Here is a 16,940-nt window from a genome sequence, read left to right on the forward strand (position 1 = left end):
ACATCTCTATCTGGCCTATCCCATGACCCATACACCTCTTGCCATGACTCTCTAAGGACTCCTTACCACACTGTCTATTTCTCTCTTCCAGTCCCCTTTCCCTTACATTTTTTCCGTCCATGCTCACTGATATAATTCACTAATTTAAATTTTTCGCATACTTTTTTCTAGAAAGTTATTGACCGTCTTCCGTCCTTTTTTGATCGGTCGTGATTTTGCCTTGTTGGAATTCCAGCAAACTGCCTCACTTGACTAGCCTAATGTAAGTGATGGTTTAGTCACCAATGACCTGACCATGTAACAAGTTGTACTAGATTATATGTCACTAACAGTACACATAAGAGACCTACATACATACCTACATACACACACACACACACATGTCACCTTCACTCATCACTCCTCTTTCTTATCACCCTTGTTGTGTCCTGCCCCACAGGCCCTACACTGATTATTATACCCAGAATATTGGCCTTTTGGAATTTCCTCCTTGCTCATATCTTTCCCCAAAGATGTTGCCTTAGAAAGGTTTATATGGCAGTGAGCTGGCAGAAACGTTAGCACACCGGGCGAAATGCATAGCCATATTTTGTCTGCCGTTACGTTCTGAGTTCAAATTCCACCGAGGTCGACTTTGCCTTTCATCCTTTCGGGGTCGATTAAATAAGTACCAGTTACGCACTGGGGTCGATATAATCGACTTAATCCATTTGTCTGTCCTTGTTTGTCCTCTCTGTGTTTAGCCCCTTGTGGGTAGTAAAAAAAAATAGGTTTAAGTGAAACATTAATCATATCAACAATCTAGTGGGGCCTGCAAGTGCTATGGGTACTACTCCCTTTCTTTAGATCCAGCAAATAAATATATGTAAATGTAATACACCCATATTATATATATCAATACATCATTCTCTGATGTATATCCTATAGTTTAGCTTTCATGAGAGGTGTTGATTCCTAATGATGATTATTAGATTTGATTTAACATATCTGGCAATGGTTCATTATCAACTTAATATCTTCAACTATGTAAAGAAATTTATCATAGTTTTGAAATAACCAGGGCAACTTAGTTGTTTATGTAAAGTTAGTAATGGTTTTTTCATTTGATTTCCAATATTGGTGGAGACACAGCACCTATAGAAAAGGAAGAGAGAATCAGCAAATAATTGAAATTAGCAGTTGGATAGCATATACTGGCATTAGGAAGGGCATCCAGCTGTAGAAAGTCTACCAGATCAGATTGGAGCCTGGTGCAGCCATCTGGTTTGCCAGACCTCAGTCAAATCGTCTAACCCATGCTAGCATGGAAAGCAGACGTTAAACGATGATGATGATAATCATTTTAAAATGTTTTTATGTAACTCTATAAATTTTTATACATAAGTGATGTGTAGGGTTGAACGAATAGATTTGGGTGTTGATCTTTGATAATAGTAAATTTAATGCCAATATGGTAGTCTCTATATTTTCTAACTTTCTCCATTAAAAAAAAAAAACATAAAAATGAAATCAAAACAATTTTATCCATAGCTTCACAGCCAGTGATAGATGTTTCTTTCACATTTTGTGATAGTTATAGGTTTGTTACCTATAGCACAGCACCTCCATCAGAATGTGGTTTCCCTAACTTTCTACACTCCAGATCATCTACATGCAACCATTTCATGACTCACCAAATCTGCACAGTCCCCATGAACAGAGACCTCAAAAATATCCTCTAGGAGGGTCATGCCTATCTTGTCTCTTTCAACAGCAAAAAAAAAACACAATCATTACACATATCAATAAAACATTACCTTACTCACCCCTAAACATGAATCACACGTAACTAGAACCCACACAATTGCTTTAAATGGTAGACCCACCATCTCTAGAAATCTCTCCTGGTGATTACATATTTTCAATGTAGCCTTTCTCTTGTGAAACTACAATGGCGTGCAGTTACCACATCTGCTACACTTTCAGGCATCTTAGGATTTCAAGACTGTTGTCTTTAGGATTAATTTTATATGTCAAAAGACTTTCAGAAAAGCTTCCAAAAGAATAGTCAAGAAATTAGACTCAAAAGACAACATTAATAACAGAGTACAAAATCTCAAAATCTGCCTTTTGGAAAGTGGCTTGCAAATATACACTTTTACCCTTTTACTTGTTTCAGTCATGTGACTGTAGCCATGCTGGAGCACCGCCTTTAGTTGAGCACATCAACCCCAGGACTTATTCTTTGTAAGCCTAGTACTTATTATATCGGTCTCTTTTGCCGAACCGATAAGTTACAGGGATGTAAACACACCAGCATTGGTTGTCAAGCAATGTTGGGACACACACACACATACATATAAATATACACATATACGATGGGCTTCTTTCAGTTTCCGTCTACCAAATCCACTGACAAGCCTTTGGTCGACCCAGGCTATAGTAGAAGACACTTGCCCAAGGAACGTAGTGGGACTGAACCCGGAACCATGTGGTTGGTAAGCAATCTACTTACCACACAGCCACTCCTGTGCCTATATGTAAAAAGTTGGTAGAAATTCAGTTCTGCATACAAAGACACACAAATGATATTGGAGCATTCTGATGCTCTAGATGTAGAGGAGTCATGAACTGTTCAACAGGCCAGTATTCAGAGATTATAAACAATGGAATGGACCCATAGCCTACAAGCATGATCACCTAAAGACAACAGTGTTTTGGAAGCTAAAGCTAAACATTATGAAAAATATATCATTGCACTAAAAATTAAACCTTCAGCCATTCATCCTTATGAAATTACAGCTCCCACTACAAGTGGATTTTGCAAAGACAATCAATAAATTTCAATATTGTTAATTGTATGCCACTTTATCAAGAACTAGATAGGGTGCTGCAGGTATACACTACACCTAATTTTCTCCACTCCATACACACGCAAGCATGTATCTGACTCATACACTGTTCGCTTCCCAGACATTTGTACATTACTGCATATACTTTATACACACTTTTGACAAGTTGTGGTGCACCTGAGCACTGTATACAAAAATTTCATTATTATTATTATTATTATTATTATAGTTACACCAGCAAAAAAGTCAGAAACATTGTATACACTAACGATTTAAAACTATTTTCCTCATTAAGATATTTAGTCCAGATAAACTTACAGCTGCATAGTATCCATTCTGCACTCCACTTTATTATACATCAGAAAATTAGCAACAGGCTTGCTAACTGACATTAACCTATGTTAATTAACTTTTACTCAATAAAACTTTCTAATTTTTTTTCGTCACCTTATTTACTTTCTTTTATACTTTTCCTTTTTCATATCACCAACATCAATAATAATAACTGCTGTGAATGGGGTTACCAGCAAACGAGTGACTATACACTTGGTTTAACTGTACAGTGATGCTTTCATTGACTTACGAGAATACTTTTTTTTCTCTGCTATTTAGACATGTCATATATCTATGTATATCAATATCTTTTTCTCCCTTCTGGAAAATTGTCACACAAAATATGTGTATAATGAATATTCTGAAAGAGTATTTTTAATAAAAAAAATATTCACAATGGTATCTCTTTGTTATTGTTTATTGTAAGTTAATGAAAGGAGGAGGAGTGGCTGTGTGGTAAGTAGCTTGCTTACCAACCACATGGTTCTGGGTTCAGTCACACTGCGTGGCACCTTGGGCAAGTGTCTTCTACTATAGCCTCGGGGCCAACCAAAGCCTTGTGAGTGGATTTGGTAGACGGAAACTGAAAGAAGCCCGTCATATATATGTATATATATATGTGTGTGTGTATATGTTTTTGTCTGTGTTTGTCCCCCCAACATCGCTTGACAACCGATGCTGGTGTGTTTACGTCCCTGTAACTTAGCAGTTCGGCAAAACAGACCGATAGAATAAGTACTAGGCTTACAAAGAATAAGTCCTGGGGTCGATTTCCTCGACTAAAGGCGGTGCTACAGCATAGCCACAGTCACATGACTGAAACAAGTAAAAGAGTAAAAGAGTAGTGGCCATGATTTTTTGCAGATTCTGTCAAACTAGTGATATTGGTGAGGTTGATGTTCATATAGAATATCTACAGGAAAGATGTAGGAAATCCATAAAACGGCTGTTCTGGAGTGTAAGAATTGGGTAAAATGTTTAGTGTGTACATAACAGAGATTGAAGAAATGGGTGAATCTAGATATAAAGTTAGGTAATTCAGAGGAACTTAGGAGTCATTACAGTAATGAAAGCAGAACAAGTTTGTGAAACTTATTCATGATTAAATATTTGCTAACCAAACTGCTGTCTTTTGGATATATCCTAAGATGATAATGAGTATGGCAGCATCTCTGTCCCGTAGATCTTAGCAATATTCTTATGTTGGTCTTACTATAAGCTTTGTAGAAATTTAGTGATTGAGACTGAAGTATTACCGGTCTCTAAAGAGGATTCTTAGTTATTCTCATGCAGTTTTAGAAATAGAGTGGTTGTATACTGTCAACATAACGTGACAGTCCCGTATGGGAATTACACCACTGCTGTTTAGCCCTAGGAAGCGTCTACGCTTCCTGTCGGCTTTGACACATTTCCTGTGTCCTTATATTTGTGAAGGGGAGGCAAGCACCCCCACCAGCCAAGATTCACACCTGAGGACATGCATGTTTCTGGGTCTTAACCCGTCATCAGCCCAGGATAGTGAGATCTGCTGACTGAGGTGCCTGTCTGGCCTTCACAAATATATATATTTACAGTGAAATCTATTCACTGGTCACCGTAATTAGAAATATTAAATTTCTAAATGTCTCAGAGACATGAGCGGTGACAGGACTACCACGTTATGTTGACATTATACAACCACTCTATCGCCCCACCACCGCTCGTCTCTTTGAGACATTTAGAAATTTAATATTTCTAATTAGTTTTAGAAATGTTATATATATATATATGACCTCGTGTGTATTGTTGGCAATTTTTTTTTCCTCCGTCTTCCCTTCCTTGGATCTTTCCTTTTCCTATATTTCCGACGAAGAGCTTCGCTCAAAACGTTAAATACTTCTTTCTTTCCTTTCCTGAGCATCCAATAACACTATACTTGTTCCATGTCCTCACGTTGTAGTGTTTTTTCTTTGTGTTTTCATGTTTGGATTAACTTTATATATATAAGGTTGCCTCAAGAGATGAGAATTTGTCAGGCCCAGCATCTGTAGAAAGAGCAATACAAGATTTTTCCTTGGTAATGTAGCAATCAAGTCTTTGTGCTGCTGCTGAAAGAGATAAGTTTATCTTGACTCCATTGAAGCATGGTCTTAAGGTCTCTGTTCATGGATTTCAAGAGTAAAAGATTATGGGAGAGTGAAGCAGACTACATAAAAGTGTTTAAAGTGAGGTGGCATAAACACACACAATGTGTGTGTGTGTGTTTTCCTGCTTAATGTTGAACAAATGAGAAAGGAGTGCTCCATACACAGTGCAGACGATAAGGTTTCTATCATAACTGAAGCTGGAACGGCGGCGAGCTGGCAGAATCGTTAGCACACTGGACGAAATGCTTTGCGGTATTTCGTCTGCTGTTACGTTCTGAGTTCAAATTCCGCTGAGGTCGACTTTGCTTTTCATCCTTTCAGGGTCGATTAAATAAGTACCAGTTACGCACTTGGGTCGATGTAATCGACTTAATCTGTTTGTCCCCTCTGTGTTTAGCCCCTTGTGGGCAATAAAGAAATATATTATAACTGAAGCTGAGAGTTTTAATAAAAACTGTATATATATATATATATATACTTTATTTAAAGGAGCAGAAAATTCTACAAAACCTGTTACTCTGAGTTTCGCGTTGCCGTTCATCGTAAAACTCAGAGTAAGAGGTTTTGTAGAATTTTCTGCTGCTTTAAATAAAGCATATTACTCTACCACTGGTATTTGAGTACTCTTTTTTTCCACCTTGTTTCACATTTATGTGTTTACTCCGGTATATATATATATAGATATATACTCTGACTTAATATTTAAACTGGTTCCAAATGTTCAACCATTAGGTAAAAGATACTGAAATAAGAGGTGACATTACACAGAAATAATGCTACATTGTTGCAGAGTGGGGCTGATGAAATTTGACATAAAACAATTTTTAAAGTGTTAAATATAGAAGCAATAAAATAACAGTTTCAACCTAACTAATTCATCCATTCATTTATTTTTCCATTTACTATTCCTGCGAGGGTTGTGGTGAGGTAATCTTCAGGCATTTCCTCCTTATGAGTCTTATCAAAAGCAACCAGCATTACATTTTCTGGTTAGATTGACTGAGACTATGTCTATTATCTAACCATCTCACATTCTTGCTCTGCTCCTAAGTCCCCTAATATTTTACTCAACTTAAAGAATTTGTTTTACAATTCTTTCATGCAAATATCCAGTCATATCTCAAGTGCTGTGATTTGAATAAATCCTTTACAATCACTGAATGATTCTGTGTTGTTCCTTTTGGGTTCATCACCCTAAATGGTATCACCCTTTGCATTTCATACAGTTGAAGAAGGAATCTCTTTATCCCCATTACAAATGCATCAAGAGTTTCTTGTTTCCATCACAGCATTTTTTATTTTTTTTATAAATTTCATGATTTTAGTATTTAGATATATTTAGACCTGCAGAAATCCTACTTAATTCAAAATTTGCATCTTGGGACTCGAAAATCTTAATTAATTGCTTTTTGAGTATGTGAAAAGGCGTCTTTGATCTTTTAAGAATGAAAGAATAAGCAGGAGCTTCCATTGTGAAATTTTCAACTTTTTAATAATGCTTGAATTAATTCAAAAGTTTTAAGAAAGAGTTGCAGAAAGACTGAAAACAGTGAACATGCTCATCAACATGCAAATTAAATGAACAAAGACTCAGATGCAATGTGATAATTAAATTTTTTACTTTTACAGTTTAAGAAAAGCATCATAAAAACAGATTTTGTTAAGAGAAGTATTACTATATATCTATATTTGTTACCAAATGACATTTAAAAATTTATCTAAAACAAGTCTCAATTTAAATTACCTTAGTCACATATACTTTACATAAAATATACTTAAGAAATGTTCCTACATTTTTTATGAAGAAAATTAAAGTTTATAAAAAAATTGTTCAACTATAAAAATCAAACTGGTAAAGACAGCTCAGAACTCTGAGTTTCATATTGGAGATGACAACAGATCAGGGCAAACATGAAGATACATTGTGCTGTGCAGGCCTTTTTTAAAATCATCATCATTTAACATTTGTTGCCCATGCTGGCATAGGTTAGACAGTTTGACCAGGGGTGGCAAGCTGGAAGGCTGCATCAGACACCAGTCTGATTTGGCATGAATTCTACAGCAGGATGCCCTTCCTAATGCCAACCAATCCAAGAGGAACATTTGTGTGACACTAGTATCTGCCACAACTGCGATTTTGCTTGGTTTGATGGGACTTCTTCTCAAGCACAGCATAATGCCAAAGGTCTGTCATTGCCTCCATGAAGCCACTTGCTTGAAAAGTACTCACCTGCATGAGGCCCAACACGCGAAAGGAACTCACCTGCGTGAGGCCCAATGCTTGAAAGGAGCTTGCCTGCGTGAGGCTCAATGCTCGAAAGGAACTCACCTGCATGAGGCCCAATGCTCGAAAGGAACTCGCCTGCGTGAGGCCCAACGCTCGAAAGGAACTCACCTGCGTGAGGCCCAACGCTTGAAAGGAACTCGTCTCCTTGAGACCCAAAACTCGACAGGTCCTCTTTATATGCCACCAGCGCAAGTGCCAGTTACATGACACCAGCCTCAGCCACGACTATAATTTCACTTGGCTTGATGGGTCTTCTCAAGCACAGCAAAGGTCTCAGTTGCTAGTTACTGTCATACCTCGTCCCATGTCTTCCTGGGTCTACCTCTACCACAGGTTCTTTCCAAGGCTAGGGATCGGCACTTCTTTACATAGCTGTCTTCGTCCAGACACATCACATGACCATACCAGTGAAGTTGTCTCTCTTGCACACCACATCTGATACCTCTTATGCCTAAGTTTTCTCTCAAGATGTTTACATTGTCGAAAAATGTACACTGACATTGCACAGTCAGTGAAGCATACTAGCTTCATTTCTTTCAAGCCTACGCATGTCCTTGGCTGTTACAGCTCATGTTTCACTGCAATGTAGCATAGCTGTTCGCACACAGGTATCATACAATCTGCCTTTCACTCTGAGAGAGGACCTTTGTTGCCAGCATTGGCAAGAGCTCTCTGAACTTTGCCCAGCCTAATCTTATTCTCACAGCTACGCTCTTGGAGTATCCACTTCCACTACTAACTTGGTTGCTTAGATAATGGAAGCTATCTACTACCTGTAGCTTACCCCACTGGCAGTTGATGGAGTCTATTTTCTGCACACTTTCAGCATTTATTGTACCTGTGCATCTTCCATACACAAAAGCGATTTTCCCTGTTAGCCTTCCTCTGATATTGCTGCACCTTTTTTGTCCAAAGCTTACACAGGATGCATCTTATAGAGTTTCTACCTAAGCTTTTTCTACAGATCAAGCAGGGTCATCTACCTGAAGGGATTTGTGATTTGTCTACCTTCCTACTTACTAAAACTTGGGTTTCTGCTAGGTTAACTCTAAGGCCCTTCAAATCTACATCTTGCTTCCAAACTTAGTATTTCTTTTCTAGTTCTGGTAGTCATTCAGCTGTAAGAGCAAAGTCATCAGCACAGAGGAGCTCCCGGGGGCAACCTGATTTAAATTCCTCTGCTATTGCCTGGAGGACTATGATGAACAAGAGGGGGCTGAAGACTGATCTTTAGTAAACCCCTACTTGTACCCTAAATTCTTCGCTGTACTCATTACCAACCCTCATCTTACTGATAGTGTCCCTGTACAAGGCTTGTACATCTTTCACCAATTATTCGTCTATCCCTAGTTTCTGCATTGACCACCAGATAATGAATAAGGGGACCCTGTGAAAGGCTTTCGCCAAGTCAACAAAAACCAAATACAGAGGTTTATCTTTGGCCAGGTATTTCTCCTGCAGCTGCCTTACCAGAAATATAGCAGCAGTGGCACAAAACTAAACTGCATCTCATCTAGACTCTCTCCCTAATTAATTGGGTTATGACTCTCTCCGTAACTTTCATCACCTGATCCAACAAATAGATACCTCTGTAATTATTTCTATCTAAGGCATCACCTTTACCTTTGTAGCATTTGACTATGGTGCTGCTACACAAGTCATTGGGTATAACTCCTTTGAGAATCACCTGATTTACAATACAGGTGACTAGACCATAACCCACACTGCCAGATATTTTAAGCATCTCAGTGGTGATTCCTGATGAGCTGGGGCTTTCCCTGTCTTCATATCCTTAATTGCTTCATCTACAAGGGTACTGTCGATTCAGGTAGATGGTCCCTGAATTGGGTCAACATTTGGCAGACTCTCCTCCTCCTATTCATTCTCTACATTCAGCAGTCTTTCATAATGGCATCTCCAAGCCTCTTTATAGAATCATTAAATGCAAGTGCACCATCATCCATACAGACACATTTCTCTTCTATGACATCACAATTGTCTCTCACACACTGTCTTGCAATCCCCACATCAATGAACATAGGCAAACTCCTTGCACAAATAAAAGCTGAAGGTTATATTGACACACATAAATTAACATTTGTCTCAACTATCAAACTATGATGGCCTCATGCCATCTATAATGAGAAATTATAGATATTCTAACCAACAGAATTATTCTCATGTTAGGATACATTAAATATCACACCAGAATATACATAAGATACAGAAAAGAATGCATGCAAGAAGATATATATATATATATATACACACACACACACATATATATAAACACAAAGTCAGGAGGTTTGAGAGTTTAGTATACATTTATTTAACCAAGTGTCTTCCAATACATATACTTAGTAAGATGAAATATTTTCTGTCAGGGTGTGTGTATTTCATTTAAAACAATAATTGTACAATTATAAAATACCCGATTTAGAACTAACATGTTTCCCAGCTACTTGTTCACAATAAATGAACAATAAGTTTTCCCCTGTCTAGAAATTTCCAAAATGGAATACATAAGAGAATTCTGAAAGAATGCTTTATTAAAATTTGAAATTTAGTAAGTTAAATGTCTCTAATGTAGATACATTTGTGTCTATATAAAATATAGATTAGTGTTGTAATCACACCTATTTCTTTATTACCCACAAGGGGCTAAACACAGAGGGGACAAACAAGGACAGACAAAGGTATTAAGTCGATTACATCGACCCCAGTGCGTAACTGGTACTTAATTTATCGACCCCGAAAGGATGAAAGGCAAAGTCGACCTCGGCGGAATTTGAACTCACAACGTAATGCAGACGAAATACCGCTAAGCATTTCGCCCGGCGTGCTAACGTTTCTGCCAGCTCGCCGCCTGATTAGTGTTGTAATCACACCGTTACATCTTCTTCGTGAGAGTAAACCTATGGTTTGATATATTTCTTTCTGAGAAAGCATATGTGATGTAGTTACTCTTCTATATGAAAAACATATTTGTATTCAACATATGATTTAACACTGGAAGGAGTGTCATGGCTCTTCACCTATAACTGTCTAATTAAATAACATTCTAAAGTGAAGGATTTAACATCAATATCAGTGGTATGGCTTCTCTGCTGTCTGTTAAGCTACCTTTATTTTCAGAGAATGATTTACCACAGGTATCACAGTGACATGGCTTTTCTCATTTATGGAAGTGTTTTGCATGAATGCACTGGTGTCTATTTAAGCTACATATCACAGAGAATGATTTACCACAGATATCACAGAGATATGGCTTATCTCCTGTGTGGATACGTTTGTGAGTGGTTAAATCCCCACTTTGAGAGAATGATTTACCACAGATGTCACAGTGATATGGCTTTTCTCCTGTGTGAATGCGTTTATGAGTAGTTAAGTGGCTATCTATAGAGAATGATTTACCACAGATATCACAGTGGTATGGTCTTTCTCCTGTATGAATGCGTCTGTGCTTCGTTAAGGTACCTTTTTCAGAGAATGATTTACCACAGATATCACAAAGATATGGCTTCTCTCCTGTATGAATACGTTTGTGAGTAGTTAAGTCACCGTTTTGAGAGAAAGATTTACCACAGATATCACAGTTATATGGCTTTTGCCCTGTATGGATACATTTGTGCCTAGTTAAACTACCTTTATCAGAAAAGGATTTAGCACAGATGTCACATAGATATGGCTGTTCTCCTGTATGAATGCGTTTATGTGTAGTTAAATCACCACTTTGAGAGAATGATTTACCACAAATATCACAGTGGTACGGCTTCTCTCCTGTATGAATACGTTTGTGAGTAGTTAAGTGACTATTTAAAGTGAATGATTTACCACAGATATCACACTGATATGGTTTCTCTCCAGTATGAATACGTTTGTGTTTGGTTAAACTACATGCTACAGAGAATGATTTCCCACAGATATCACAGTGATATGGCTTCTCTCCTGTATGAACACGTATGTGAGTAGTTAGGTGATTTGTTTGAGAGAATGATCTACCACAGATCTCGCACTGATATGGTTTCTCCCCTGAATGAATGCGCTTGTGAATAGTTAAGTAATTAGCTATGGAGAACGATTTATCACAGATATCACAGTAATATGGCTTCTCTCCTGTATGAATACGTTTGTGATTAGTTAAGTTACTATCTATAGAGAATGATTTACCACAGATATCACAGTGATATGGTTTCTCTCCTGTATGAATACGTTTGTGAGTGGTTAAATTATTTGCTTGAGAGAATGATTTTCCACAGATATCACAGTGATATGGTCTCTCTCCTGTATAATTGTGTGTAGTGAAAGAACTTCTTTGAGAAAGTGATTTACCACAGGGATATGGTTTATCTCCTGTATGAATGCGTTTGTGAGTTTTTAAAACACTACTCTGAGAGAATGATTTGCCACAAATATCACAGTGGTATGGTTTCTCTCCCGTATGAATACGCTTGTGTCTAGTTAGATTACTTTTTTTAGAGAAAGACTTTTTACACATATCACAGTAGAATGTTGTTTTCCGTATCGCTTTCGGTCTTTCACCCGGAAAATCAATCCTTTTACACTGTGTTTTATATTTAACTTGATTTTCACATAATTCATTCTCCATAATTTTCTGTTGAATACAATAACAAATATATTTCTTGTGTTAGGGTTTAATATTTGAAACCTAACAAGTATTTCTTCAGTTATATTTCAATAAACAACGATCCCTGTGAATATCTGTTAAATACTTCAAAGTAATAACCACATATTTGCAATAATTATTCCTAGAAGAAACTTGTCTTCTAATAAGAAATAAAATCTTTCTGAGGATATATCGGTATAAAATTTCTTACTGAAAATTCTATTACAACCTCATGGTAAATTTGTCCATGTTCCTTGTGCAAGTTCCAGACAGTGAAGTAGAAAAATGTTGCTATTAATCTCAGTCCAGAGGAAATATTTCACAGTTGTTCGACAATAGATTTATGTAAACAAGGTTTTATTTTCTGGATAACATCTTAGAAAGATGATAAATGTTGTTGGTGCGTTTTTGAAGAAAAACATTAGTTTATGTTGATACCATCCAATAATCTGAAACAGAAACAGTATAAGATAGTGAAGATACTTAAAAAGTAAAGATTTAACAGCAAAATTTTACTATACTCTCAAAGTGACAAACTATAGAAATAAACTTTTACCTGAGCAACTCAACTTTATTTTCTAATTTATTAAAATTATATCATACAAACTTGTGTGAAGTTTTCATATTTACAAACCAGAAATACATCTTGAGATTGTGTACTATGGTATACATTAAGTCAAAATATAGTAAAGCATAAAATGCTTCCACCAGAGATGTTCTTAATTGCTCATTAGCAGGCCTATGATCAAAAGCATCCCAATTGTGACCATCCCACCTTTTATTTAGATGTACATCTAGAGCTACCATTATCCAATGTATTCTTCCTTTGTGCAGTGTAATTTCAGAGATTTGATAGTCAGTTTTACCAAGGCAAGCTACCACATAATGGTTTCCTCAATTGTCTTCAAAAGTGTAACAAATTTTCAGCACTAGTTTATTTTACACCTCTCTTAATTAATTTTCTTTTCATCTGGCACCTAACAATTTAATTATTTTTTTTTTTTACTCTCTTCTTTTACTTTCTGCCTACCTTCAATAACCACAGAATCCCTTGCTGTTTGCTCAACCTACTAAAAGTAACAGCTAAATGTCCCTTAACCCTTTTGTTACTGTATTTTGAGATGCTCTGTGTTTCTTTCAATTACTTTAAATAAAACAAAGAATCTAGTAAAATAACTTAGTTATCATTCAGCCAGTGTTAGGAAGATAAATTGTGACTAAGGTTTAGTGGAAGATTTTAATTCAAAACTTATGAAAACAAGATATTTGTATTCAGAGCCAAAGCCAGTTTCAGTCAGGTTGGTAACAAAAGGGTTAAATGGTAAAGAACTAAATCACTTTTTCCCCTTTTATTTCTTGCTTATAAAATGGAAACAAAGAATTTTGATGAACTTTTAAAAGTTGTTTTTACTCAAAACTTAGATAATCTTCAAGTCACACACTAATTTTACTTTCTAAGCCTTTGGTTGGTATCAGTTTATTTAGCAGCTACCAAAGTATCTTTTCTTACGATGGACAACTTATTTATCATAGAAGGTATTTTTGGAGGTCAATTAACCATTTCACTTTGTGTTATGACAGATTTGGCTGCAATTTCTAACCTGCTGCATGATCTTATAAAAGCTCAATTGCAAGGTTAAAAGAAAAATAATTATTCAATTTATATATTAATATTTTTTTCTACAAGTTCCAGTATAAATGAAAAAAAATGGCATTGGAGAGGCGATGCATACCCTGCATGAAGATAAATTTTTTGGCAAATTATAAGTGTGGCTTACAATTCACTTCTTACTCATGCTTTTTAATTGAACTGAATTAAGCTTTGTAAGTGTTTGACTAAAAGAGGATTAGAAGCCTAAGAACAGTGAATTTAAGAAATCAACACATAAATAAATGAAACCCTCAAATCTATCACTGTACACATACACACAGAGTCGCATATCTATGCATGAATTCATGTATGTTTGTAGATAAACAAATCAAATTTTCACAATTTCAAGCCACTCATCCAATGAGTATTTCTGCCAAATTTGGTGGAAATCCGTTCAGCCGTTTTCCAGTAGTAACGACCTTGCTCGAATGTTTTTTTCACATGCCACCAGCACAAGTGCCAGCAAGGTAACGCAGGTAACGATCACACTCGAATGGTGTTTTTTATATGCCACTTGCACAGAGGCCAGCTTGTTGCTCTGGCAACGATCACGCTTGTATGGTACTCTTAGCACTCCACTAGAATGGATACCGGTCATCGAATTTGATTTCGATTTCACTTGCCTCAACAGGTCTTCGCAAGCATAAAAGATAAAAGATGAAATAAAAGGGGAGAAAGCGAAAGCAGGTGAGGGTAGGTAGGTAAATTAAAATTTTGCAAGATTAAGGGGGGGGGGGGCAAAATGGTAATCTCTGGTGTTGAAAACATAGGAATCTCAACAAAAATTTTGGAAGAAACTGAAGAGAAGTGGGCTGCAGGGTTGACATTATCCATTGTTCATTTTTGTATTGTCTTAAGATGGAATATACATTTGAGTGATATTGCTGTTGGTCAAACCATTCCCACTTTCACAAAAAAGAAAAATCTTTCATCTGACCTTCCATAATTAATTTTATTGCTGGTCTCTTCTGCTGGTACATTTTTTCTGAAACTTTCAGCTTTCAATTCAGCCAATCTTTATCTTTCGGTTTAATTATGAAAGCTAGTTCTTAGCTATCCTCTACTGACACTAGTTGTTACTTCAATGGCTATTTAACTACAGCAAATTGCTGGTCCAGAAATAGGTGCATCTAACCAAGAAAATTATCTGCTTTTCTTAAATGATGACCCAATAACAATACACCTTAACTGCAAGCTAGTGTAAAAACTCAAGGATTGCAAATCAAAATATACCTGCTTCTCTGCAAACTTTGCTCAAGCACCTCATACAACCTCTCATAACTTTTCTATTTCTTGGAATTTTCTGAAAATTCTGCGAATTTATGTTCTACACACAGGAATTCATACAAGTATACAAAAACCAAGACAAATTTTGTGTGTGTGATTTAAGGGCTATTTACTTGTTATTTTTAGCACTCATGACCACCTGATACCCTCCTCGTTTCTTAGTCACTCTGACATTGATGTTTTTCAACATCTTTCTTCCCATAAACACATTCAATGGTCAATTACTAGGATTTAAGCAAAAAAAGTTGGGACTGACCGCATTTTAAACTTTAATTAAAAAAAAAACATTCGAAAAATTCCCGTGTGTAAAACACAAAGAATCAAAATATTGTTGAAAATACGAAAAACAGTTACAAGGGGTTATATATGGGGTGCTTAAAATCTTTTAATTAATGTTGTAATTAAATACTTTTAAGCTACCTAAATGTTTTCTTTTCCTTTCTCATTATACACAAGGCACAGGCATGGCTGTAGGATTAGGAAGTTCGCTTCACACCCACATAGTTTCGGTTTCAGTCCCACTGCACAGCACCTTAGGCAAGTGTCTTCTCCTATAACACCAGTCCGACTAATGCGTAGACTGAATTTGTTAGACGGAAACTGCGAATGCCTGACGTATAGGTTAACTTGTAAGGGGTGTGTGTTGTCTCCGCCCCCACCACTTGACAACGGGTATTGGTTTGTTTGCGTTCTCATAACTTAGCGGTTCAGCAAAAGACATTGATAAAATAACTAACATTTTTTTTTAAAGTAGTGGAAACGATTTGATAAACTAAACCTACAAGGCGGTGCCCCAGTTTGGCCGCAGTTCTGTAACTGAAACAAAACGGCGGAGTAAAACAAACAAACGGCTTAAAAATGAACTCAAGTATTGCACTTCTACATCATTCCAACTTAGAATCGAAGATTTTAATTATGCTTCTAATTAAATACTAGTAAATTACTTAAATATTCATATTTTTCTCTCAAAATTTGGGTTTCGTTTCGATATTTCAAGTAACCATTGTTCATTTTTATACAATCCACATTTTTCTTGAAAATACGCCGCTGCTCTACAAATTTACCCAGCTTTATATTAATAATTTTAAAATATCGAATTATATTTAATACTTACACATCAATGTAGATTGAAGATGAATTAGTTTCAGTAAAAAAAAAAGTCTTCATTCCGGTTAAACTTGATAGATATCCACGAGAAAGAATAACAGTTTAAACAAATTCCAGTTCTTTTAATTCATTTCTTACGACAAAATCGCAAAGAAGACAATAAAATCAAAGTCTTTTGTCAGATAATTTACACAAATCCTTCTAAAGGATGACAAGAATACAACATAACAATTCTGCAGAGACGATGTGGAGAAATAATTAGGTTCGAACGATATATTAAAATGTGCTTCTTCAAAGATATTCTTCTGTTATAATTCCATTTGTATCTTGGATGTCTTGGAGGAAATACGCTAGTCTTTTACGTACGCCTTCTTTCCACTATTCAGTTTAACTACCTATGATGTCTTTAAGGGAGGAGTGAATCGTCCATGGACTCCATGGGTCTGCAATTATGCCATACCACGATCAGCTAATTTGGTTTGCGTTGTTGTTTGGAACAACTATTTAGCGTAAAATTTAAAATGCTTTTCTTTCTTTTTCGATGTCGATGTTTACTGTTCTATTATAAACTACCAAATAGCCAAGTTTTTATCTTTTTCCAAAGAATTATTTCAAACAAATAATGGCGACGAAGAATTTCTTACGTGGAGCTTCCGATGCCAGAATGACGTTTGTTTCTTTCTTAATCGTT

The 16,940-nt window shown here is 36.3% G+C and overlaps 2 protein-coding genes across 3 annotated transcripts in view; one reads left to right on the forward strand and one right to left on the reverse strand.

Moving 5' to 3' along the window:
- LOC115214233 (ceramide kinase-like) overlaps window positions 1-1,828 on the forward strand; it is a 50,745-nt gene extending 48,917 nt beyond the window's left edge. For both annotated transcript variants that reach the window (XM_029783356.2, XM_036504983.1), the window contains one exon: window positions 1-1,828. This exon is cut by the window's left edge and continues 1,192 nt beyond it. The gene's annotated coding sequence lies outside the window, so the exon portion shown is untranslated.
- Window positions 1,829-9,882: 8,054 nt separating this feature from the next.
- On the reverse strand, window positions 9,883-16,940 carry LOC115214237 (zinc finger protein 665-like). Its single transcript, XM_029783361.2, has 3 exons — window positions 16,257-16,940; window positions 10,466-12,653; window positions 9,883-10,213 (listed from the first exon to the last, which is right to left on the reverse strand). Exon 2 carries the CDS (start codon window positions 12,184-12,186, stop codon window positions 10,753-10,755), a length of 1,434 nt encoding a protein of 477 aa, XP_029639221.1. The 5' UTR covers window positions 12,187-12,653; window positions 16,257-16,940; the 3' UTR covers window positions 9,883-10,213; window positions 10,466-10,752.

This window comes from Octopus sinensis, linkage group LG7 (genome assembly GCF_006345805.1).
Source record: "Octopus sinensis linkage group LG7, ASM634580v1, whole genome shotgun sequence".
Taxonomy (NCBI): Eukaryota; Metazoa; Mollusca; class Cephalopoda; order Octopoda; family Octopodidae; genus Octopus; species Octopus sinensis.